Source organism: Tiliqua scincoides, chromosome 3, assembly GCF_035046505.1.
Source record: "Tiliqua scincoides isolate rTilSci1 chromosome 3, rTilSci1.hap2, whole genome shotgun sequence".
NCBI lineage: Eukaryota > Metazoa > Chordata > Lepidosauria > Squamata > Scincidae > Tiliqua > Tiliqua scincoides.
Genome location: NC_089823.1, coordinates 172,790,589 through 172,816,149, shown reverse-complemented (window position 1 = coordinate 172,816,149; position 25,561 = coordinate 172,790,589). Strand labels below are relative to the sequence as shown.

Here is a 25,561-nt window from a genome sequence, read left to right as displayed (position 1 = left end):
AAGAGCCCTACTGGATCAGGCCATAGGCCCATCTAGTCTAGCTTCCTGTATCTCACAGTGGCCCACCAAATGCTTCAAGTCAAGACAACAAGACACAGCCTGCATCCTGGTGACCTCCCCTGCATCTGGGGAATGACTGCAAAGGAAGAACAAGGCAAGGGAATAGGATCACTGCCTTCCACAAGGTTTTATCATCAACAGCAGATGTCCCCTCCCTTGGAGGTAAGAGGGTGGGAAGAGGATCACATTGTACCATGCTGTATGACCAGGTTTCCCCTCTCCCCCAATCAAATAAGTGAGAAGGAAGCTGCAGCAGTGGCAAATTTTGTGCCTTGCGTACAACTACCCTCAAGCCAGGCCTAAAATCATTAGAACAAACAGCAAAACCTCCTCCATCCATAAAGCACCAAAAAGATAAAGTGTCAAAAGATGTTTTTAATAGTGCCTTAAGTTGGTAACATTTATACATTTAGATTTACATAAATTTATACTTTGGCGATTTAAAGCGACATTCAAGTAGTTAAACATTTCCATAGCATAAATTCACTGAATAAAGACCAATAAGGTTCTCCAAACTTGCAACATAACAAAAACTGTTTGGGAATGGTCCTTTGTTTTTAAAGCAGCGATTCAGTTTTAGAAGACTTGGTTTTTTCATACCAAAAAGGATAGAAATATTTACCATGGGGCGGGCCAGAGTTTGCTTTTACAGTACCACCAAGGCATTATTCTGAAGTGTTTTTTGAACAAAACATATGCCTTCAGAAAGATAAGATGGTTTTATGGATTATTTCAATGCACTCTCTGATCTCTTCTTCCTTGATCGTCAATGGGGGAGCAAGCCTGATAATGTCACCATGTGTTGGTTTAGCCAACAGTCCATTGTCACGGAGCCGCAGACACACTTTCCAGGCATCACAGTCTTAAAACACAAAAGAAAAATTTTTAAAAACCACAAAAATCAAGCATTTCCCCTACAACTGATTATAGAAGGTAACAAAAAAACACATGCAGGAGATGCAGTATCTTTTACAAGACAAAAAAGATCCAAAGCTGCTGTTGCTAAATAGTCTACAGGAGTATTTCAGCTGTAGACATATGGTGGCAGCTGTACCTCCAACACTGAGATAGCACATAAATTACTACATGAAACACGCATTATTGTTCTTTCAAACTTTCCAGGACAAAATTTGTCATGTATTTTGGTTTACTACCTATTTTGCCATAGTAGCAGGACTTCAGACTTAGCCTAGCTAAAAACTCATGACATCCTGTCAAAGTGGAAATGAGTTTTCCAAGCACTTTTCCCAGAAAATAACTCAGGCCCAGCAGCACAAGTTTTCCCCTGAGGGTCTGCCCTTTTGGGACAGTAAACTTCCTGGTCCTGCAAACCCTCTCAGGAGACAAGGTAAGATGCCACCTCTTCTGATGACTCAATATTCACAGGTATTGAACTATGCGAGTTTCCCAATTAGACATTCCAAATTATCATAGAAAATTCTAAACTCAAGGGTACTTGGCTTATTTCCTGAGGGAAAAAACTCAAAGAAAAGGAAACCCACATGAGTTTTGCATTCAAAGGCAAATCAGAAATGCTAATTTCCATGGGGGTTATTCCACATTTGTTTTGGGCCTCAGTTTCAGGTCTTGTGTGTCAATTTCCTCTACAAAGATAGAGGGCTCCTCCTTTAGTGATGAAACATGCATTATCTTGCCTTTCTTTTCTTTTTAAAGGAGAGGGGGAGAAGACTTGGAAAAGACTGGATGGCCAATTCTCCATATCAGCAAACCAACTATCACAAATGTTACATCATACTATCACCTTTGGATCAAGTCTCGAAAAAAGTTAAAGGCCTCATTTAGGCATTATCATAAAACTGAATACTGTAGCCAAATGAGAGGGTGCTAGCTAGCCAAGCACTTGTGTTAGTATGCTCCTTAGCCAGATACTCTGCTCTCCCCAAATACAGAAACAATGAACCTCTCCATGTTTTGCAACACTGAGCATTCGCTGTCACAGAGAAGTTTTCCCCAGGTTCAGTCAGAGCTTGTCTCTGCAGACATACCTAGGGAGAGCAAAGGTATATGGCTGGCAGGCAGCTAGCTTGTGTGTTTGCATTCACCCTGTACCCAGTTTTGATAGTGCCCAACAAGGCTAAAACATGGCCTTGCATCACAGTGCAGCTTTGAGTACTGTATACGAACAGCCTACCTTTAGTCTGACGAATGACAATTGCATTCAATAACCCCTTTCCTCTGACACAAGTAACAATATCTGTTGGTGTCTTCATAAGCTCATTCCTCAACATATTGCCCATGGTTTCGGAATTTTTCACCAACTCTTCTTCTTCAATTACCTAGACAGTTTGAAACAGAGATGAGAGTGCTGGGAAATGATAATGGTGTAAATATGAAATTCACTAAAGCTGTAAAAGTTTACCTGGGAGTAAGTCCCACTAAATTCAATATAACTTACTTGCAAGTACACCTGCATAGAATTGCACTGCAAGACTCTTGGTAGGAACAATACTGCCATGTAATTAATTAAAAACCACAATAGTTATCAATGTTCTAGTCCTTAATACTGTGCAACAGTGGTTCTCAGACTTTTTAGCTCCAGGACCCACTTTTTAGAATGACAATCTGTCAGGACCCAACAGAAGTGATGTTATTAGCCTGGAAGTGACATCAAGCAGGAAAAACACCCTCCATATGACAAAATCCAATAGTTTAAATTAGAACTTTACACTAAGTGCAAGTTTAAAATTTAAAATAAAGAACCCTCTTAACCTTCCCAAGCAGTTGCTCATCAATTTAAAAAAAAAGTTTCCCCAAATATCCCTAAGGCTGCAGTCATAGCCACATTGACCCAGGAGGATGCCCCAGTGGCTATCATTGTTAAAAACACATCACACACACACACCCTTGTTATACATGGATTTGACTCAACAGGAATGGCCACTGCAAATGAGAAGGAATGTGCTGATCCCTAAAAAAGGGGGAAAATGCATCCCTTTAATCACAGTTTAAAAACCTGCTTCCTAGGAGACAGTCATGCAAGTGATTACAGGTATAACCCAAGTATCCACAGATTTTTCTATCTCAAAACTGGTGATAAGGGCCCTTTAAATTAAAGGAAAACAGTCCTTTAACAATAGCCTCATTAATGCAAGAGAGGTCAGCCAGCTGACAATCCATCAATCATTCTCTCTCTCCAGCTTCACTCCTCCCTTCCCCCTGAGCACATGAAAGAAGGCTTAAAGGTAGTGATTATCACCTTCTCCATTCTTTCCCCCTCACTGAGGCTCCTGGTAAAGGGAGGGATTGCTGCCTCCTAGTGAAGCCTAAGCACCTGGAGAGAGATTGATTGCCTCTGTGTGCATTTCAAAAGGTCAGGCCGTTTTGAAATCACTGGAGCAAAGGGACTTTGTTTTTTAAATTGATTTGCTTTAGTTCCCTTTTCGCCATCCATGCCAGTCCTGGGAACGGAACCCTCATGAATAATGAAACGCAACCTGTATATAGTAGCCTGTTCAAAGTGCCCATCTGTTCATTTCCCCAAATGCAGTCACATACCATGGTAGCATCAAGTCTATATAATACAAATATATAGTATACTTTGTATATTATAAAGTACACACTGAAATGGGAACCCACCTGAAATTGACTCACAAGCCACCTAGTGGGTCCTAACCCACAGTTTGAGAACCACTGCTGTACATACACAGAATATAGACTCTTCAGGTTTAAAGACATGACAGTATATATGACATATGAAGCAGATATGCATGTGCTAAGAAACATGTGCTTCATTTCATTATTTTCAGAGATGGGGAAACAAAGTTCTCTAAATTTGAGAACCACAAATTAATGTTGCAAGGTTGTTAGAGTCACTCAGACGTTTGAAGGCCTTGATCAACTACTTACATACCTCAAGTGCTGCTATGGCCACCCGACAAGCCAATGGATTACCTCCATATGTAGATCCATGTTCACCAGGCTTAATGGCAAGCATGACTTCATCATCACACAGTACTGCAGAAACCTACGAATAGAAATGCTGTACTCAGGGCGTGTGTGTTTTTACACTGAAAAAAAGGACATTTTCTGCTTCATCTTGGCAAAAGCAGCACATTGCCAAAATCATTCACAGACTATGAAATACAGCTGTGTGGATCAAGCACATAATGCCTTGAATACCCTTTGCTGTCCATCACTAGAGGCTAAGGCAGCAATCACAGACACATTTACTTTAAGTCCAATTGCTTTTTGCAGCCTATATTCCCACCTTATTGCTTTTAAAAACTGAAGCACAAAAGGATGCTATGGTCTGTTTACTAAAATGAGCAACAATTTTTAGCATTCATGACTCAAGTCAAAGAGTAAGTAGCCATGAGTAGCTCTCAGCCTACTCAGTAAGCATCTCTCCATAGCAAAGGTGGTTTGACCAATTTATGTAAACAAAGTCTAGATAACTCGATCATTTGAACCTCAAACATTTTCTTAAAGATGTTGATGAATTCAAAGAAAACTGACTTTCAGTTAAGTGTACATAAAGACACAATCCTAAGCAATACTGAGCATTTTCTTCAGAAATAAACTGTAAGAAGCCCTTAAATGTTGGCCATGCTATCTATATTCTTCAGAATGTACCCAGCTTGCAAAACAGAACTAGAGCACAACAAAACAGCTTTCTCAGACCTCACTGTCTTGTGGCTTTTATAGACTCAGCAAAACATCCTGAGCTCAGCAGTGCTATATGGTTTTCATTGTTCTTGCCCAACTGAATATATTAATAATTTAGCTGTCTAGCATCTTTGAAACATCACAATTGACCAAATTATCCTGCAATCATTTTGAAATTTCCCAAGTGAACTCATGTTTTCTTTTCAAAGAGCAAACTGCTGGCAACTGATAATATATGCCATAAAGCAATATCGACTACATCCAAGGATTGTTAACACACTTTATGGCAACCTTGAAAGTCCAGGGTTGAAGGGTCAGAACTGATCAACACACCATGTTATCTGAACTACTCAAATATAAGGAAAGGGGATTAGAGATTGCAGTTATTCTGCATAAACAAAATGTTTCCGGTTACAGGCAGCTCAGAGTCACATGAAGCTTGATCAAGCACCCATCAAAGAAGCTTGTTTTTATTTACTTCCTTTGAGGCGCCATGTTTTTCCAAGTAGAAAGAACTTGAATGCTAAAACACATCTTTAAACTTCATTTGCTGGGGACTTCAAAAAGAACTTCCAAAGTTGTTACCAGTTTAAAGATTGTTACTTACAGGATAAACACCTCCAGACAGGGCCTTTCCTAGCAGGATTACATCAGGTCTAACATTTTCATGATCAACAGCAAGCATTTTCCCAGTTCTTGCTAACCCAGTCTGGATTTCATCAGCGATAAACAGAACCTGTTTTATTTTTAAAGAATCAACATGTAAGCTGAAGAAAATCACATTTCCTTTTTGATATAGAAAGTCCTTCTAATATTTCATGCAACTACCCTCCAACTAAAAAAATGCTAATTTCAAAATCCACTGTTTAAGGGCTGTTGTACTGCATAGATTGATTGCAGATTAGAATCCTTGCATTAAATACCTGCATATAGATAAAAGATCTAGATTCTACATAAGAAATATATTTTTCATACACAAAGATTCAGCTCCATCAGCCACACATTTGGCATACATCTGAAAAGGGCCAATTGTACATGCTCCATTAGGCTTACAGCTCAGTCCCTTGCAAACTCATACCAAATGTGCATCTGCGATACCACACATCCCTTCACAGGTTCACTGAACGAAGGGGGAAAAGCAATCTGAAGAGTAGGACTGAATCTTCAACAGCACAGGGCTTAACACTTGTTTCCACCTTTCTGATCTACTATTGAAGACCAATATTATTTGCATAGCATTATCAGAATTTCACTACCCTCCCACTTTTTAAAACCTCCCAGGTTTTACAGAACCTCTCCCATTGGAAGGCACTTGAGAAAATGGTTACTATCCACAGTAAAACCCTTGAGATATGCTTATACACAGAGACATCACACTTTTCATTTTTAATAGGCCTATTAGAAACTACTTCCAAAATTCCCCCAAGTTCAAACATGGACTCTTATGTAATGAGCACTGTTTTGATCACCCTAGTAATTCAACCCCTGCTAATTGGGGATAAAGAGGCACTTTTTCAAGTGGGTGCTCCTTTTTTTAGCAGGGGGAGAGTAACTGGCCCATCTCACCCCAGCAGTGTCTGTTTTAGTGGCTGTCTGCTGGTATTTTTTGCATCTTTTTAGATTGTGAGCCCTTTTGGGACAGGGAGCCATTTAGTTATTTGATTTTTCTCTGTAAACTGCTTTGTGAACTTTTAGTTGAAAAGCAGTATATGAATACTGTTACTTAATTAGTACAAAATGTGCATCTTGACACATGGTTCTCTAGATCCCATCTCTAACCTACGTTTACCACACCTTCTATTGTGTGCTGTCTTCCAAGTGGTGTACACATCAGGAAGCAGACAGGTCACCATAAAAATTATACAGTGTGATATTTACCACTACTATAATACAAAACAAAATTGTTCTCCTTAAAAAAGCCATAGCAACAGACTGAAAAGTAAACACAATTTACTAGTTGTCCATAAATGGGATAAAGTCCAAGCTTAAGTGTACGCAAAGAGTGTTTCAATAATTTTACTATCTACTTAAGACAGAGACAGGACTGATAAGATAATAGGGTTGAGCAATGGCTCACCTTAGAGAAAAGTGTTCTACCAGGACAAAGCTGAAGTCACTGGTGAGAAAAAGAACACTGATTTCCCCAAAAATTCAGTATCGTTTACTTCTGGACCTTTAGAAAATTCAAAAAGGTATGCATTAAATTATGCACTACTAAGACATGGGAAATACACACAAGTGGTAACTGGCAATATCAGGAAATACCAATACATGTTTGGTTTCAGTTATAGAACTACACTATGTGCAAGAGAAGCCTGTTGTATTACAGCCCAATCTTATCTGGGTCTTGCACTAACAGATTTCACAATCAGTCAGCACAGTGGGTTGCTGACATGGCAGCCACTGCAACTATGCACTGGCCAGGGCCATCAGCGCAAACAACTGGAGGCCCCACATACATGGCAACTTGGCGATCCCCTGCTGCAGTAGGTAGGCTGGGAGATAAGGTGTTCCAGGGGAGGACTGAGGTAGGAATTGGGCCAGGGACATGGCATATCTTGGCAGCAATGGTGATGCCAACATTCTATGCACCTGGCCCAGCCCCAACATGTCCCCTTGAACCCACTCAGATTTACCCCAGCAAAAGAGCTGGCATAGATCTGAATAGATCCACTAAGGACCAGGAAGCAGCATAATAGGCAAGTATCAAATTTCTTTTCCTACCTCTCCACCACTGCCTGGTCTCTTGCCAGCTCATAGCATTCAGTAGACACTGCATCCACACAAGCCCCAGATAGGATTGGGCCCTTAGTGCACCAAAGGTTTTACCACTTTCCAAAGCTTGTACTGTTTCCTTTATTGCAGAGACTTACTTTGTGCTTTGTGCAGAGCTCTCGCACACCTCTTAGGTAACCTTTATCAGGAACAACCACACCAGCTTCACCCTGAATTGGTTCAACCATGAAAGCTGCTACATTTGGATCTTGAAGTGCACGCTAAAAAGACAAGCACATTGCAAAGAAATTACAAGATGCAATTATGGAGAGTTGCAGTTTCTGTCTCTAAGAAAATCTATATATAAATCACCTTCCCATTCCTTAACCACCAACAGGCCTGCTCATATTGACCTCACACCATAATAGCTTTTAATATGAATCACTAAGAATATGATTTTTAATTTCAAACACCACAAGCATGCATCACCATCAGTCTGAAATATTCATTTGCTTAGCCATTTAATAAAAGAAGTTTTCTAATATTCTCAGCATGCAAAACACAAACGTTTAATTAGATTCTGCAAAAAAGCATTAGTCATACAATCTTCAAGAATACCACCTAAGGTACCAATGAACAAACATTCAGTATACCCTGTTCCCCATACTTTATTCCTCCTTAAAGAAAAAGAGGACAACTGTTTTATTCCTTCTACCTCATTATACAATCTTTACCAGCATTTGATAGTGTAGATAAAATTTGATAAAATAAAATGATACTCCATTCTACCAGCTCTCATATCTAGACCCATAATCCATTTTCAAATTTAATTAAGATGGACCAAACTCAGGCTCCAACTGGAAAGAAGGCATCCAGTGGAAACGCAATGCCCTGCAAAGTTCCAGTAACTGCTAGAAGATAGATCAGTGTTTCTCAAACTTTGGGTCAGGATCGACTAGATGGGTGGCGAGTCAATTTCAGATGGGTCCCCATTCATTTCAATATTTTTAATATAGTAGACTTGATGCTACCGTGGTATGTGATTGCATCTGGAGAAATGTTACAGACCTGTACTTTTAACAAGTTACTATGTATATTCTTTTGACAATGATAGTAAATGGGACAATGATAGTAAATGGAACTTACTCCTGGGTAAGTGTGGGTAGGATTGCATTCTAGGATTGTTAAAAGTTTTCCTGCTTGATGATGTCACTTCTAGTCATGACATCACTTCTGGTGGGTCCTGACAGATTCTCATTCTGGGTCCTGGTGCTAAATGGTTCTAAATAGAACCACCGAGATTGGCTATTATAATCTATCACATAGTTCCTAAAATTACCATTCAGAAAGCAGCAGCAGGTTTCTGATAAATGCAGCATACTTTGCAAATAGTGATTAGGGGTTTTCCTATTGGCATTTCCTCTCCATATCAAACATGCAAGATTCCCACATGCAGCATTATTTTTTTTACTGATACAGAACGCTACAGTGCTCAGTGTAGGTGACCTATAGCCATGGAGCCTAGTTGCAAAAGAGAAGACAGACTTGACTATCCCATACTCCAAGCAAAATGGTTTGGCTGTATAGTATGGTAAGAGTAAGGAATCTATACTTTGGAACCGTATAAACAGTGATGAAGCAAAGAACAAAAACAGCAATACTGCTGTGACTGATACTTAGGTGGAGAAGCAATACCTTTCCATAAATGAATACCACCACCAGAGCTGCTGGGTTGCTTAACAGAATGAAAAATGGCAAAGTACCTCAAGAGCTGGCAGGTCATTGTATGGAATTATTTCAAAACCCGGCATAAATGGCCCAAATCCGTCATAGCTAGAAGGATCCGTAGAACTTGAGATAGCAGACAATGTTCTTCCCCAGAAGTTACCAGCTGACAGAAGAGAGAGAAACTGAACACCAGAAATCCCCCATATTTAGTGTTTAGTCGATAAAGAAAACCCAACTTAAATCATGATGTTCTACCACTTATGGCTGCAGTCACAGTTTTTTATTTATTTTTCTAACACACTGGGGGAAGGGGACATAGTTAAACCTATACAGCCACTGCTCAAATTTCCCAGCATGAACAAAACTGTTCTGACACATATTGGTTTACAAATGGGCATATTCTAATTTCAGCTATAAAATGTCTTGAAATGCAGATATGTCATGGTTGATTGGAAAGGTTGGCATGCAAGTACATTTCTTCACTAGCTTATCAAAATATCTAAAATAGTACTTGGAAAAAATCAATTTAAGACTTCTCTCTCTTCTGGCACATAGGAATTCTGGCTTAAAAAGCAATCTGTGGACTTTAAATAGCATTCAAAGTTAAGGACATCAGTGAAGGCACAAATGCAAACTAATTACAGATTGTTTAACCACGACAAGCATGTATCCAACTGCCTCCACCACCCCCCCCCCCCCAAAAAACCCAGCACGATCTGGACTTTTTATTTAAAAAATGAGAGAATTTCTATTTTACATACTCAGTAAGAAATTACACTATACCCAGAACACCATCAGAAAGATATGAATGATGTATAATACAATCTTTAGGCACCAAATGGATTCAATGAATAATTTAGGGATACTAAAGTCTATAGAAAGTAGCACTCTACACATTCTTTTAACTCAAGTGACTCTTCATATATGATGCCTTTCCTTTACTTGTAGCATATTCATTATAAACATGTCATAAATAAGACCTGTAAGAAAGAATGAGCCATTGATCATTAAGTAAAAGATGCAGGAAATCTTCTTTAATGCAAAAGTGTTAATAGATCATATTTGTTTTTTAGATCTAATATTTTTTGACCCAGCATGTTCCACCACATATGATTTAACCACCTGCAGCAAGTTCTTATGTTAAGCTCTACCATACCTGCAAAAATAATCTTTGCCTTGTATTTTGGAATGCCTTTCACGGTATACGCCCACTTACGAGCCAGTTTGCATCCCGTTTCTCCAGCCTCCACACCTAAGGTAGAAGAGCAAACAAAAAGCAGTGACAGGGCCTGTTACCATCAGAAGCCATTGAACTGACAACACACAAGTGTACAAGATGTCAAGCATTTGTCCAGCGTGGCTTGATTCAAGTTGGGTCACAGAGTCACTACCCCCCCCCCATAACTTGACTCAAAGACAAGTCATAACAGGGGCACTTTCCAAGTCACCATCACCCTTCAGTGATTTAAAAGGCTCCGGTAGAGTCCCCCCCTTTAAAAAGCCCACCATGGAAAAAACAGGGCTGCTGCCAGAGTGTGTGTGACAGAGTTCTCTTTACTCACTCTCCTAATGTACCCACCAATCTGTAAACAGGGCAGGAGGGGGTAGGAGGGAATGCAAGAGAGCTGAGAGAGAAGTGGCAAGAGGGAGGAGAATCACAAGCAGCAGCGGCGAGGCTTACCAAGACGACCCAATCCTTTGCAGCCCTACTCAGAAATAATCCCACAGCAACAGGTCATTCAATAGTAGAAAGCATGATCACTATGAACTCCCTCCCCTCATCCCTGCCTCGTCCCCTTCCGAAGGCTTCTGCAGCAAATCGTAAGTCAAGAACCCCCCCTTGGCTACTCCTCCTGCTCTGTTAGCCAATGAAAATATCAGAATGCCCACCCTTTGTCCAATGATCATCCATTCCTTCCTTCCTTCCTATCAGAGATGGGGAGAAAAAAGCCCAGTCATTGCAACATTAACCCTTTCCTGCCTCCCAGTTGGAACCTCCCAGCTGCTCAACCTGTCCGAATGCTGGCCCCAGGAGGTTTTTCACGCTGCAAAAAAAACAGTAAGCAAGCGCACCCAGACACAGGCAGGCTCGAATCAGAATGCATGGAGACAAGTAATGAGTCAGGGGAGCCCAGACTCTAGTCTTTATCAGTCTTCCATGTGCACAAGTCATGAGTCGCCAAGTCACCCGAAATCATGAATTTTTGCAACTGAGGTCAGAGTTACTGATTTGAATTCCCAACGTTGCAAGATGTACAGAAGGTGTACTAAGAAGATCTCTTGTGAAGGTCATGGACATAAAGAGTGCCTAGGGCCCCGGAAAAGAGAAAACACAAAAGCAGTATCCATTCCCAGGAACAACTTCAGCCTTGTCTAGACTTCTCTTTCTGAGTGAAAATATCCATGGTCTTAGTCCCAGCAGGAAGTTGGTCTACTTCAAAGTATGAAAGTTAATGCCACACATACTTATATAAGCTTCTGTAGCACAGTCAGAGCAGGAATAGAATGAGATGCCCAACAGATCACAGAACACTCAAAGTAATTCCAAACTTCAGGGATTCACAGCTGGTATAGCATTCAACAAGGCTGTTCATTTACGTGCTGTAGTAGAGGGTAAAACAGGGAACATTTACCTGTGTTCATTGGAAGCACTTTGTCATACTTGAACATTTTTGTGATATATTCTTCATATTCACCAAGCACATCATTGTAAAAGGCTCTTGAGGTAAGAGTAAGTTTGTCACACTGAGATTTCAGAGCACCTACAATCTTTGGGTGACAGTGGCCTTGATTAACAGCACTGTACGCACTTAGGAAGTCAAAGTATCTTCTGCCTTCTACATCCCATACGTAAACACCTGAAAAGAATCAGGCAAGCAGGAGTTGAGTGATAGGTAAATACTAATTAGGAACATCAAGTACCATGCAAATTTAACATTACTTTGGCAACGAAGTAAAATGCAGGCATGGGATAACTGCTAAAGAAGTGCTTAAGTTCAACTGATAGAGAAGTACAAGAGTAAACTTTAGCCACAAAGTTTCTGCAAAGCAGCACTTCAGTATAGGCTCACTTAACACACACACACACACCTACCTGCTTTAGCAAAACTAAGCCAGAAACATCAAGTTTTCTTTTCGCAATGGGCTTTAGCACTAAGGTTTATCCTTTCACAATCTTGCATTCACAGAGAACAGGTACATAGATAGCTTAGAGTGTTTATGATGTTGCAACAGGTAGGCTCCGCTATGCCCAGAACAGACTAATATCTAGAAGGATGACCAACTATTAAATGTAGCACCCATCCACCCACACTGTTGCCTTTTAAACAGCTGTTCAGTTTTACCATGGGAATCCTTACTTCATGCTGTAAACTGCCACAGATTTTCTTTCTGGCATTGGTCAAAACTTACATTTTTTGCATAATCTGCTGACAACTGCCAAGGACAGCATTCTACAGTATGCTAACTTTAGCTAGGAAAGACTATAGTTGTGCATCCCAGGCAGAGTTCCATAACGATACAATTTAATAGCTGAAATGCCTGTTTCCAAGATTACCAAAATGCAACAGTTTGCATTCAGGAAGCAAAAGGGATTAAGATTTGTTCAAGGATAGTAGGACACGAGACTTTCCCACATGAAAGGAGTAGATTTTCTCACTTGACTTTTCAGGTATATTGTCCAGCTTCTGCCCTAATCTACCCAAGATAGATTCACTGGATTTATGACAGAATTAATGAGTAAACTCACATGTTAAGTGAGGAAGCCTTTTGTCAGCCAACAGGATGAAGCAATGAAAAAGCAGCCGGTTTTTAATTTTCCAAGAAAAGAAGGTTATATAACTGCCTTCCTTCCCCTCAGCCACCCCCTGGTGATATACTTCAGCAAGTTGCATGATGCCAACACAAAAACAACCATTTACTTGTCTTCAAGAAAGCATTTGTTATGGTTGTACATCACTTTATACTTTACAACACTTATCTATTTGCCAAACATATGTTCAGAAAGCTATTACTCTACAGAGTTGTTAACGTGCAACTGTAGATTGGTAAAAGAGTTGACCTGAAAATACTTTCCAGGCGCTTATGTTTTCCTACAAGCTTTAATCTAGCATTATGAGGTTACATAGTAGCAAGAAAAGAATTAGACTTTGAAACTATTTGAACTTCTAATTAGACCAATACTAAAGCTGCATTCTCTGGCTGTACTGATCCATGTCAAATTGTAGAGTTCAGACATGGATCAGTACAGAGTTCAAACACTTTGGACCCTGCGATAATTTGTGATAAACAGCTGACATTACAAGTCTCCCACAGTCCAGCAATACATGCTTAGACTGTCCAAGAACCCATAAATACATGAACTTGTAAAACCTGGAAGAGATAGGAGGGCAGTGCAGAATGTCTATTTTTAAAAAATAGGAAAAGGGCAACAAGAAATAAGTGTGATAGCTATTTTTACTTGCTTTGGAAATATTTACATATTACTAATATTTCTCCTCTCTCATTAACTAAACTTTATAACTATCACCTTGAGTTATAGTTGCACACATTAAACACTGAACTACTTATTAAAGATCTCAGGCAGTCATGTTGGTTTATTAGAAAATCCAAAAGCAACAATATAACACCTTTGTTAGACCAGATTATAATTAGCCTGAGCAAGCTTCCAAGTTCAGAAGAATTCTTTTCAGCCTGGTTGTTCAGCAATACACTGAAATGAGTGGAGCAAGGGGAAGAGAAAGGTATTACCAAAGGTGCAAGTTTGTAAAGGTCTTAAAATGGAATTAAGAATCTGTTATGCATATTTAATCAGGTTAGAACACGCTTGGTACAAAAAAAACACTCTGGTGAACTGAAAAGCTTGCTCACACATTGAAATTTATCTCAATTTTTAAAATATATACATATTTTTTTAATTAAATGTATCTTGCTTCACCATAAAAACATCCACTGCTAGTAACATTATAACAGAAATTAAGCCACAGGCATCACTCCAAGTACAATTTGTTTCTCTCTACGATCCAATGAAATAATGACATCTACAGGTATAGAAACCGGCAGAATTCTGTCAAGTATTCTAGGTTTTAAAGCACTGGTGTCATGTCCACTAACATACACTAAGAGATATTTGGCTAGCCAGAAATAGAGAACAGGTCACAGATCTGTTTCTGTCAATGACAGCTGCAAGCTGCTCCCCACTACTTCTCACAAAATGCTTTCTACGTGCCTTTTCCAGGAAGAAAAGCCTGGTAAACCACAGCACATGCTTTATCTGCTGCCGCCTTTCTTCTAAAGAACATGTGCCTCTGTCCTGTTCAAACTATCACAGTAACATGGGAGCTACTTTTTTCAGCTGAATCACTACAATTCAGTTTTGTCAACTGAATCAGTACAAAAGAATGAACCTAGGACAGAGAATCACAACTAGATGCCCACAGGTTGAATCCAGACTCTTTGAGAAGTGACACCACCCCAGCAATCACTTCTCTATTTCTCTCTTCCCCTTGAATCTTCTTAAAACAGATTGAGAGACAGGCAAGCATGTAAGCCAAGAAGAAGAACTTTATACTGAGTGAAGAACCCTAGCCAGCATTTCACAAGGTGATGACAGTAAGGAATGCAAAAAGACTACACCATCTCAGTAATAAGCAAAACTTCTGACTTTGGTGCACTGCAGTTATCCTACCTAATTTTCATTTCAGGTAGGGGAAAGGGCAACAAAATAAGAGTTGCATCTGGATTTAATACCAGGTAATGCTGGGGCAGAGCATGGACTATCTATCCTCAACCTACTTTCACAAGGGCCCATTTGTAAAAAAAGTAGCCAATGACCAGAATCAAAGGAATTTTCTGAACTTGTATCCAGCGATTAGCTGTCCTGGAAAGTGTTTTAGCTGCCTATCATATAGCTAAGTGAGACCTTTTAAATTCCTTTAGATTTTTCCACCTTGCAGACAAATAGCAGCAGGGGAAGGGTGACACCTGCATGCCTTCCTCCAAAGCCTTTGCCCCCTCCTCAAAGTAGTTATCACATGCAGATTTGCTCTTTTTCTTCCTTCTAGAATGGGAGACAAGTGTACAGGCAGCAATCAGAGCATCCTGAGGGAACACAGCAGAGTGTTGTAGGTTCAATCAGCCTCTGCGTTCTTCTCATACTAAGCAAGACTATGCACCTTGGCTAGCAGAAGGCATGGGGGGGTGAGTACACACATGCAACAGCCATAATGTCTCTCTATTTCAGCCATTTGTGGAAATGACACTATTGCACTGGTGGTGTATTCGTCACCAGTTGAGGGCACAAATGCTCCTCATTTCAGAACGCAGCAAACTACATGGATGAATCAAGAACTACATTACTCAATGATGTTTAAAATTACTATTTTAATTTTAGTGCCTAGGAGAGAACTGATGAAGGGCAAGTACCTTTTCCTTTTTCAAGGGCAACAGGAAGTGGATGATAATTATGTGCACCATACTTGGCCTCACGCTCAAATATGTAGTCTGATGATGGTGGACCCTGGACCGTTTTCTTAGTTGCAATTGTTGCAGCTGAACTCACTGAAGTATGGACTCCACAACGGAGAAGAGCAAACGACTGTGGGTGGGCCAGTTTTGAAAACATGATTACAGTATGTTGTTGATCTGAAACAAAAGAGTTAAACACATAACATGTAAGAATTCCAAGTTCTCAAAGGGGGCAGTAGCTTTGGAACAGAAAATGCAGAAAAATCTAGTACCTTTTATAAGAGGAACTTATAAAAACAGATGCAATTTACCACAATCTGTTAGTACTTATAACATAACATCGCTAATTCAACCTATTGTATTGCTAAAAATTATTTACATAAACAGTGATATTGTTCCAACTTTACACTCTAAGTAGAAGTACAGAAACTATCCAAAAAGTCAGCTACAAAACAAGGAACAATATGAGAACCTAATGTTCCTTTTTAAGTTTCAGTCTAGTCATCTACACATCAAGACATACTGCTACTGACATACACATGGTCTGATGTGCATGAACTTATGGTATGTGCAAGCTCATTATTTTCCTCAAAATTCCAACCTGTTAACATTCAGGAACCAATTGGTCTTACAGATACCTTACTGACTCTGAACACTCAGAGAAGAAGTTACATCAAGTTAAGTTTGTAAATCAAGATACATTTGTAGGCTCAAGTGATCGATTTTGATAGCCCGTGGCCAGATTACATCTAGATTTGCGTTCAGCCCAGAAGATGAAGACAGCCACTCTCCTCAATAGGATTTTCCAAGTTTTTGAATCATAAAACAGTTCTACCTCAGAATTCCTGCAACTTCAGAACTAACACTTCAGAGGAACTTTCTAGCTAGAGTATTTTCTATAGCCAACTCAGATCACACAGATTTCAACAAATCCATGACCCATACAAAGGATGTGTCAACTACTATAGGTAAGTAGCCTAATTACAGAACAGAATACTTCAGCTTGCATAGGTATCAAAAAATAAAGACCATATATACTAAATGGGGAAAAAAGTTAATTTTAAATGTGTGCAAGATTTAAAAACATAAGACTACTCTTGCAGGATCAGATCCAGCAGGCCCATCTAATTCATCCCGATTCCAACAATGACCAGTCAGATATTTCTGGAAAGCTTAAAAATCAGTATGGAGACAACAACAATAATAGTCCAGAAGTCCAACACTCTGGTATTGAACTATTGTCCTGCTCTGAATGCAGTTGCACTCCCTCTGAAGGAGCAGGTCTGCAGCTTGTGGGTGATCCTAGATCTGCAGCAGCTCCTAGATTCCCAGGTAGCGGCTGTAGCCGGGGAGCCTTTGCTCAGCTCTGGCTGATTCACCAGCTGTAACCATAACTGGGTCGCTCAGACCTGGCCAAGGTGACCCACGCCCTAGTGACAACCAGATTAGACTACTGCAGTGCACTCTAGATGGGGCTGCCAGAAACTGCAATTAGTGCACAACGTGGCTGCTTATGTGGTTGCTGGGGCTCGTCGGTTCGACTCAGTCGGGCCACTGCTTCAGCAGCTACACTGGCTGCCAGTTCATTTCCAGGCTGAATTCAAAGTGCTAGCTTTCACTTTTAAAGCCTTATACGGCTTGGGTCCAAGGTATTTGAGAGACTGCCTCTTTCCATACAATCCGACCTGTCCTCTCAGATCATCAGAGGGGGCCTTCTAACTGCGCTGTCACCAGTGGAAGTGAGGGGGATAGCGGCATGAAAGAGGGCCTGCTCAGTGGTGGCTCCCCGTCTGTGGAACTCCCTTCCCCTGGAACTGAGAACAACTCCCTCTTTAGAGTCCTTTCGGCAGGGGCTTAATATTCAATATTCCCCCAACAGCAATAGTTCTTTCTAGAACAAACAAATAGTCATAGCTCCTCCAACCCCATCAATCTTCTTGACAATAGTACTTTTCAATGAAAATCATGCTAATATCTGGCAAAATATTAATGGGCAGCAATTCTAGTGTACAACAAGTTTTTTTCTTATGAAGATCCATTTATATGAAATGTAAAATTTGTGACATGCTGAATAGCCAGCATTCTGGGAACGACTTGAGTGACTGCAGAGTCCTGACTGAAAAATCCTATCTTAGCCCTTATCCAAGAAGTCTGGGCAGGAGGTCTGGTCTAGAGGGTAGAGATGCAGTTATTTCTGAAGACAACATCTGAAGGTCACCAGTTCAAGATCACCTGAAGCTTTCATGAGCAGGGAGACCTTGAGAAGCTGACTCGTGGGTAAGAGACAAGAAGCTGCAGCAGCTATTTGTCATCGTGGGAGGCGACATGGCCAGAATGATTACCAGACTGAAAGGATTCATCTGGAATGTAGTTTTGCCCTCCTGACCCAGTGGAGGGGAGCCACCCAAGGTTCGCCCCACTCCATGCAAGGGGTGAGCCACAAGCTGCTCTCTCCCACAAGAGATGAGCAACAGCCTACCAGCCTCCCACCAGCTCTGGGAGCACTGGAAGCAACCTGTGCTGCAGGTGGACCCCCTGAAAGCCCCCGAACCAACCAAGAGACTGTCCAGCTTGGAGGTGCCTGGGGGGGACATGCCACCTGCCCTATTCATTGAGGTGGTGGGCCTTGCCCACCTCCAGTCTCGGACTAGATGCCACCTGAGCAACTCTACACCTGCACATGCAGTCAGAAGGACTGACATACTCCACCCTCCTACTGTATTCTTTCCCTTAGCCTCTAACTAATTGCTTACTACTTTGTATGCCACCTTATGCCGATTTGTGCCCCACTACTGCAATGCATGAACAGACTCACCCAGAAGCCAGACACGCCAGCAACAACTGCTGAGACCACCCATGGAGGACCCCTGGACCCAGGATCCACAACCTGAGGCTGCCATCAGCAGAAGAAGCCTGGCCCGGCACAGCTGGCCACGTGCAAGGCAAGAGTGAGCACGTCTCACTCTCTAGCCTTAGTCCTAGTGACCTATGGACTTCTAACCTACCACCTGTAACCCCCTGGAACGGACTTGCATACCAGACTCGAATGCTCTGTGCTTGTAAAGACAATACTCTCTCAATGTATGTAACCATGTTTCAGGATCTTGTATTCTCTACCCAGTCGTTTTTCTGCTTGTAAAATTGAAGCATTCTCTAATAAAAGTTAACCTGTTCTTGAAACATAGAACATCTTTATTGTAAAAAAAACTTAGGGATTTAGAGAAAGCCTGCCTATGTGACCCATCTTGGATTAAAGTCAAAGAAACAATTCCAGTGACCAAGAAAGGTGGTATGTAAATACCAGTTATTATCTTAACCATGCAAGCCGATTTGCAAACTTGAATTTCGCAAATTCAAAAATTTTATGGCCCCCTTGACAAATGAATTTTCTCAACTGGCTTGTATCCAGTGGTCTTACCTGTGTCACCCCCTGCTATTACAACTATGTTCTCTCCCCACCTCACTAGTGCAGCCGCACCAAAAAAGTGCATACTGTATGGTGGGGAACAAGAGGTTTCAAAGAGGAAAGGGGATTAAAACCCTTTCCCCACCATAAACCTCCTGCCCCACAATTGGTCTCCTCAGGCCTGTGCCAGTGATTTGCTGGTACAAATCCAAGGAGAGAAGAGACAGGGAAGCTGCAGCTAAAAGGGACAGAATCTGGCATAAGCCATTACCACCAGATCCACCCCTCCCATAGCCTCCCTACCCCCCAATCCTTTCCTCCCCAACCCATTCCACCCCCCCTCCCATTCCCACCACTGGCTTACCTGCTCTGGCAGGTGTCCAGCAATCTGGCAACACATGTGGGAAGGCTCTAGCCTTCCAACCAGCATTCTGGCAGCGCACTACACTGCATGCTGCCCAAGCAACTACACAACTTTTTTTAAGCAGCCAGCAGCGGCAGGACATGCATTCCTCCAGCATGGCAGCTCCCTAGGATTAGGCTGTTAGTATCAGCAACTTCAGGATTTACTGTTCCACTAAACTGAACACCATGAAAATGAAAGTGGGTTTGTTCATGATTAACTTTCCTATTCACCCCACTTTTGCTATATTTTACTTAATATTCTCAGTAGAATTCACCAGGAAGAATACATGAATACATGCAAAGTATTTAGCTATAATGAAAAGTTCTGCCATGGTCTCAGACTGGTCTTGGCTATATTCTGACCCAGAAAATTAGAAGAGCAAAACTGCAGTGTTGAAATGGGTTAACATCCAAATGTTAAGTTCCTAAAGTCATCTCCAGCATGCCTAACATCTTTGTTTAAGAGGTCTAACAAAAGAAGCAATTCATGGATCTTACAAGAATGTGTACACAATAAATACTGATTAGAGGGCAGTCACACAATACACTTAGGAAGAATTAAGTGCTATGTTAAATAACCAGATTACAAATATTTAATAGCAAGTGGTCTCTCTTAAAGACAGAGAAATGCATAAGATGAAATGCAGAAAAATCAATGCATTTACACACCTAAGGAGGAACAAATCCAATTGGTATGCCAATATCAACTAGATCAGGGATTTATCAAACTTCTCAGGAATAAAACTCCCGAGGTAAGTTTGCATGGGGCTAGGAAAAATGCAATGATGCAATTCCCCAAGACTGCACCACTGAAGGTGTGGGTTTTGTTTTTTTTAAAATCTAACTTACCTGCTGCCAGGGTCCAGGGAGGTGCAGGGAGCTCCATAAAGCACTCTGCAGAGCTCCCTGCAGCTTGCAAAAAGTGAGAATAGCGATCACAAACCATTTTCAGGTTGTAATTGCAACACCGGAATTGGGTCGCGATTGCTGTTTTCTCTTCCTACAAGTTACAGGAAGCTCTAAGGAGCTATCTGCAGGGCTCCCCACACCCCACCCATACTCCAGCAGCATGTAAGTTATGTTTTTAAAAAGTCCCTCTGCACCCACAGGAGCACGATCCAGGGGGCAGTGTTGCTGCCTTCCGCCTTCCCCCTCTCCTTAAGGGGGTAGAGCCTGTGGTCTTCAGGCTAGAACATCCCAACACCCCAGTCTGAGAATCACTGAACTAAATGATCCCTTGTACTAAACAGGCTGGAATTAAATTCTGTCAATCAGAATCCCCCTACTTTTAGCGCCACCACACAGAATGTTCATAGCATCTACAGACCAATCAAAGAGATAGTGAACATACAATTCACTGAACATTTTCAGTTGCCCTGTTTTGGTTACTCTGAATGGATCTATCAAAATAGGCAAAAATCAAAGTAATAAGGCTCTATAGTCAATGGGGCTTACTCCTAGGTAAATTGCAGCCTTAATCTTTAATGCTCAAGCATACTTGGCAAGTCAAGTGTACTCTTCCTCTACATCCCAAATTTCTCTCTCCTTTCCTCAGATATTCCTGATCATTGATCTGGAGCTTTACTCATATCTGCTTCTACTCAGATTACTGCATATGTCTGAGCAACACAATCCAGCTCTTCAGATACCAACTTGTCTCAGCAGCTTGGGATAAGAAACCTTCGGTAGTGGGCTCTTAAACTATTTTCTACTTATTTGTATGCAGCCCATTAACTCTGCAATCTTGTTTAGTGCTTTCCTCTATCTGTTTTTCAACTGCCTAAGGCAATAGACCTAGAGAACCAACTTCAGAGTCTCTAGAGTTGGGTCCCTTAACTAAAGACCTTTGAGTCTATGGAGTTTACTTGCACTGAACAAACAGCCTTAGTTTGGGAGAAGAAACTATCTCTATCTCATCCCACATCCCAGAGGCACTGAGACATTAGTTAAGAGTAGCCTCCCTCATGACAGGTTAAATAGTAAGGGCAACTTCAAGGCCACCCTTCAAAACCTCAGTCAGTTTCAAAAGGTCTGGATTCAGTAAGAGTACATATAATACTTTTGAAGAGCACCAAGCAAAAGCAAGACTAATGCAAGAAAAATGTCATTTTCTACACCTTTGTATTCATTGCATCATCCCTCAGAAACTTCTCTATCTGCAGAGAGAAACAGATTTATATCCTACTTTGTATCTTGGTTATGCACAGTTCTGCAGCAAAGAGTAAATTTTGTAGCACATTCCTAAGACCTTTTAGTGTTCTGTTACTCCTGTTTGTTACAAGAAGCCAAGACAGTTAATTGCTCCTCCTGTTAATATTAACACAGAGTGTTAAGAGAGTTCAAATAAGATATAAGGATTTCACAAAAAAGAGAACAATTACCTCAGCTCAGAACACTTGGAAGAAACTCAAGGTTGAGAATTGCATCACTGAACTTACATCTGGTGAAACTATTCAATTTGTTAGGACTACATAGGCCTACCCCTTGCATACCCCCTTCACAGAAAACAAATCAGTTTGCTCAACAAGCTTAGGAAAGGAATCTGCTTGTAGAAAGAGACTTTCTGGCATATTAAAATGGATTATCATAACACTATGAATTGGCTTATAGCTACTGTAAAAGCTGTATCCTAAGCTCGGCAAGCAGGATAAGATGTCTTCATTGCCTTAAAAACCTTCAATTATAAGAGGCTGATGAAAGGAGATAACGATAGCTCTTCCATGTAAAACTCTGCAAACGGTTTTACAAGTCAAATTACAGACAACTTATAATTCAAGTTGCACAGAGCCAAATCACCTATCATTTTTGAAGGATGCTTCCTAAATGACATTACAAAGCACGCCAAATTTGATCAAACCCACCCAAAGCAGTACCTTCTCAAGTCCATTTCCCTATTTAACTTTGCAATCAGATTATCAAACACATCTCAAGGCCAATATCCTCAGACTACTGTAATAGCGGGAACAAGGTTCAGTGATGCAAACGGATCATCAGCAAGCTACCAATGCCTTCAAACTTCAAACTGGGCTCATCATATTAACAGGGAAAAGACCACTGACACTGGAAATGTCAGGCTGGAAACTGAATATTTTCTTCAGGGAATTGGAGGCAGTATGGTCACTACCTAAAAAAAAAATTTAACTGTACACCACACCCCTTTTGCTGCTGGCAAACCGGTTTTCCCAAGTTTGGCATTATCTCAAAACTTGCCAGAAGCCTTGCCAAAACCTTGCCAGAAGGCCAGAGGGAACAATTGGGGGAAAAATGTGCATGCAGACATGATGCACAAAGAAAGTGAAATGAAGCCTCTCTTGAGCTCCTTAAGAAGTACAGCTTATCTTCAGCCTCAGTCTTCTTTTGCATCGTCATTCCACAAACACATACCTTTGACAGGAGAAAAAGTATCCAACCACAACATTTCCATCCACAAATGGGATACGTATTTCCTTTGTTAACATGGCAAGGCCAGGTACCTAAACACATCTTCCTCTTGAGAAGACTGGGACCTATTCTCTACAGCAGTGTTTCTCAACCAGTGGTACTCATACCAGCAGTAGTACTTGAGGTAGTGTCAGGTGATACTGATGGGACTCCCAGACCCCCACCACCTGGCAACAAGACCAGCAATGCAATGTGACAAGCAGCAGTAGGAGGCTTGGCTCAGCAGACTGAGCTTCAGCGTGCACTTTTCACGCACTTGAAGAAGGCCTTCTGTCCACCCTGATCCTCTAACTTGTTTGTTGCATTGTGTCTGGCCTCCCAATATGGAAGTAACTGGTGATAACATCATCACTGGTTACTTCCTGTGGTACTTTCAACAGATCAGCCTTTCTCAAGGTTTGTTCTCTGTTGTACCGCTTCACATGGCCCACGTATTCAAAGTAACACCAGAAGTAACTGGTTACTTCTAGGGTAGGAGGTCAGATGCAACGCAACAAACACCAGTAAGAAGCTCAGGATGCTTTTTCAGGGAAAGGAAGAGGCTCAGGGAAGGCTTTCTCAAGCACAGAAAAGCAAGCTTTCAACTAACAAGCAGCAGGGGTCCAGCAAGTACCAACAGACACCACCTCAAGTACCACCAGTGGTATCCATTACCAGTGGTTGAGAAACACTGCAATACATACAAAGCAGTACAGTGTGGGACAAACACTGCTCTACAGAACTAAAAGGAATAGGCTGTCAAGGCTCGGGGTGGGAGAGAAGGAAGGCAAGCGATGGATAAGGCTTCACATACCATAGCAAGCTAAAAGATGCTGTGTATTTATTTCTAAAGGTGGGGTTCAAAGGGAACCTCCCTTAGAGATTGCCACCTAACAGGGAGGCATATCCTAGTTGCAGCCACGCAGGAGCATGCAGAAGAAACACTCTACATGGGATACTTTGCCACATAAGAAGAGACCTGCTAGATCAGGCTCAAGACCCCTCTGGTCCAGCTTCCTGTATCTCACAGATGCCTCAGGGAGCACGCAAGACAACAAGAGACCTGCATCCCAGTGCCACTCCCCTGCCTCTGGCTTTCTAAGGCAGCCTGCTTCTAAAACCAGGAGGTTGCACATACCCATCAACACTGTGATGGACTTTTCCTCCAGAAACGTGTCCAACCCCCTTTCAAGGGCATCCAGGCCAGATGCCATTACCACATCCTGGGGCAGGGAGCTCCCCAAACTCATCACAGACTGGGTGAAGAAATATTTGTCTGTCTTAAATTTCCCTACATGCAGTTTTACTCCTGAGGCTGAGTCTTAGTAGCAAAAGGAGGTTGCGCTCAAGCTTGAGAGCCCATGACTACTCAGAAGTCAGCCCCATTCTAGTCAATGGGGCTTACTCCCAAGAAAGAATGGACAGGACTGCAACCTGAGAGGCCGGGAGGACCGCTCCACCCAGGCCACCAGCCACCCTCCGGCAGCACCCGGCGGGGCGGCCAGCCCCGCTCAGGAGGAGCCCAGGGAAGGTTGGCCTCAGGCCTCTGCCAGGCTGGCAACCTCGTCCTCCCCCGCCAGTACCTCACAAGAGCCGAGCGCCGCCGTCCTCCCCCACAGAGCGCTCCCTGGAAAAGGCAGGAGACGTGCCTGTCACAGCTCAAAGAGCCGAGCACGTCACAAGCCGACTAGGAAGACACGCACGCCGCGACCAATAAGGGCGCAGCTGCGACCACGCCCCTACTCGTCTCCGCTTCCTATTGGCTGGCATCTCTCCGAGCTCTGCCAATCATGTTTGTGCGTTCCAAGCTCCCCGCCCAGCCAATCAGAGAGAAGGATTTGTTCTGCAGACCTCTCTGTGGTTCCTTCTGTTATAAGGCTGCGATTCTATCCATACTTACCAGAGAGTAAGCCCCATTGACTAGAATGGGGCTTCCTTCTGAGTAGGCAGGCATAGGCTTGGGCTCTGACTTATCTGTCTGCCCTGCTTAGGCATGATGTTAGTGACTGTGTCTCTAGCACAGTGGTTCCCAAGCTTTTAGCACCAGGATTCACCTTTTGAAGCAACACGCTATCAGGACCTAGGTTGACCAGACTTTTTAAAAAGGAGATCTGGAAAGAAATACTTCTTTATTTTGAGGTTACAACAACAACAACAACAACAACACACACACACACACACACACACACACACACACACACACACACACACACACAAGACCCTCAAACTATCTCTCTATATTTACACATGCCTGCAAATTCCAGGAGCTCAACTCCTTGCAGGGCAGTTAGCAGCTGTCTTGCAACCTGCAGGAGCTCAGCTCTTTGTAGCAGCTTTACAGCCCAATCCTATGCATGTCTACTCAGAAGTAAGTCCCATTAGAGTCAATGGGGTTTACTCCCAGGAAAGTGTGAATGGCAGCCTCAGAGCCCACTCCTAGGCATGTCTTCTCAGAAGCAAGACCCATTACAGTCAATGGGGCTTACTCCCAGGAAACTGTGGATAGGATTGGGCTGTCAGTATCTGATTTTAGAACAGAGAGCTTGAGGCAATTAGTTACCTGATCTTTTCATCAATCCCTTTAGTGACTCACCAAAAATCAGGTTGCAACCCACCAGTAGGTCTGTAATGGAAGATCAGAAGATCATCAGGTGGATGATGTGGTGTTGACACCTATTCCATGTTTTGACAGCTGTTTGACAGCTCTGGGAAGGGCAGGGCTGGCTCCACAGCTGT

At 41.9% G+C, this 25,561-nt stretch overlaps 1 protein-coding gene across 1 annotated transcript; it reads right to left on the bottom strand.

The window, feature by feature from the left end:
• Nucleotides 1–415: 415 nt before the first annotated feature.
• Nucleotides 416–24,491, bottom strand: OAT (ornithine aminotransferase). Its single transcript, XM_066619769.1, has 10 exons — nucleotides 24,409–24,491; nucleotides 15,553–15,771; nucleotides 11,763–11,987; nucleotides 10,286–10,381; nucleotides 9,165–9,292; nucleotides 7,560–7,682; nucleotides 5,294–5,422; nucleotides 3,932–4,045; nucleotides 2,213–2,357; nucleotides 416–922 (listed from the first exon to the last, which is right to left on the bottom strand). Exons 2-10 carry the CDS (start codon nucleotides 15,749–15,751, stop codon nucleotides 762–764), a joined length of 1,320 nt encoding a protein of 439 aa, XP_066475866.1. The 5' UTR covers nucleotides 15,752–15,771; nucleotides 24,409–24,491; the 3' UTR covers nucleotides 416–761.
• Nucleotides 24,492–25,561: the final 1,070 nt, after the last annotated feature.

Excerpts from the sequence above, each read along its gene's own strand:
- OAT (XM_066619769.1), bottom strand. The coding sequence starts at position 15,751 with ATGTTTTCAAAACTGGCCCACCCACAGTCGTTTGCTCTTCTCCGTTGT. Across the intron at positions 11,988-15,552 it reads TGCCCTTGAAAAAGGAAAAG|GTGTTTACGTATGGGATGTA; the intron begins GTACTTGCCCTT and ends GATTCTTTTCAG. Across the intron at positions 4,046-5,293 it reads TGTCTGGAGGTGTTTATCCT|GTTTCTGCAGTACTGTGTGA; the intron begins GTAAGTAACAAT and ends TTCTATTCGTAG.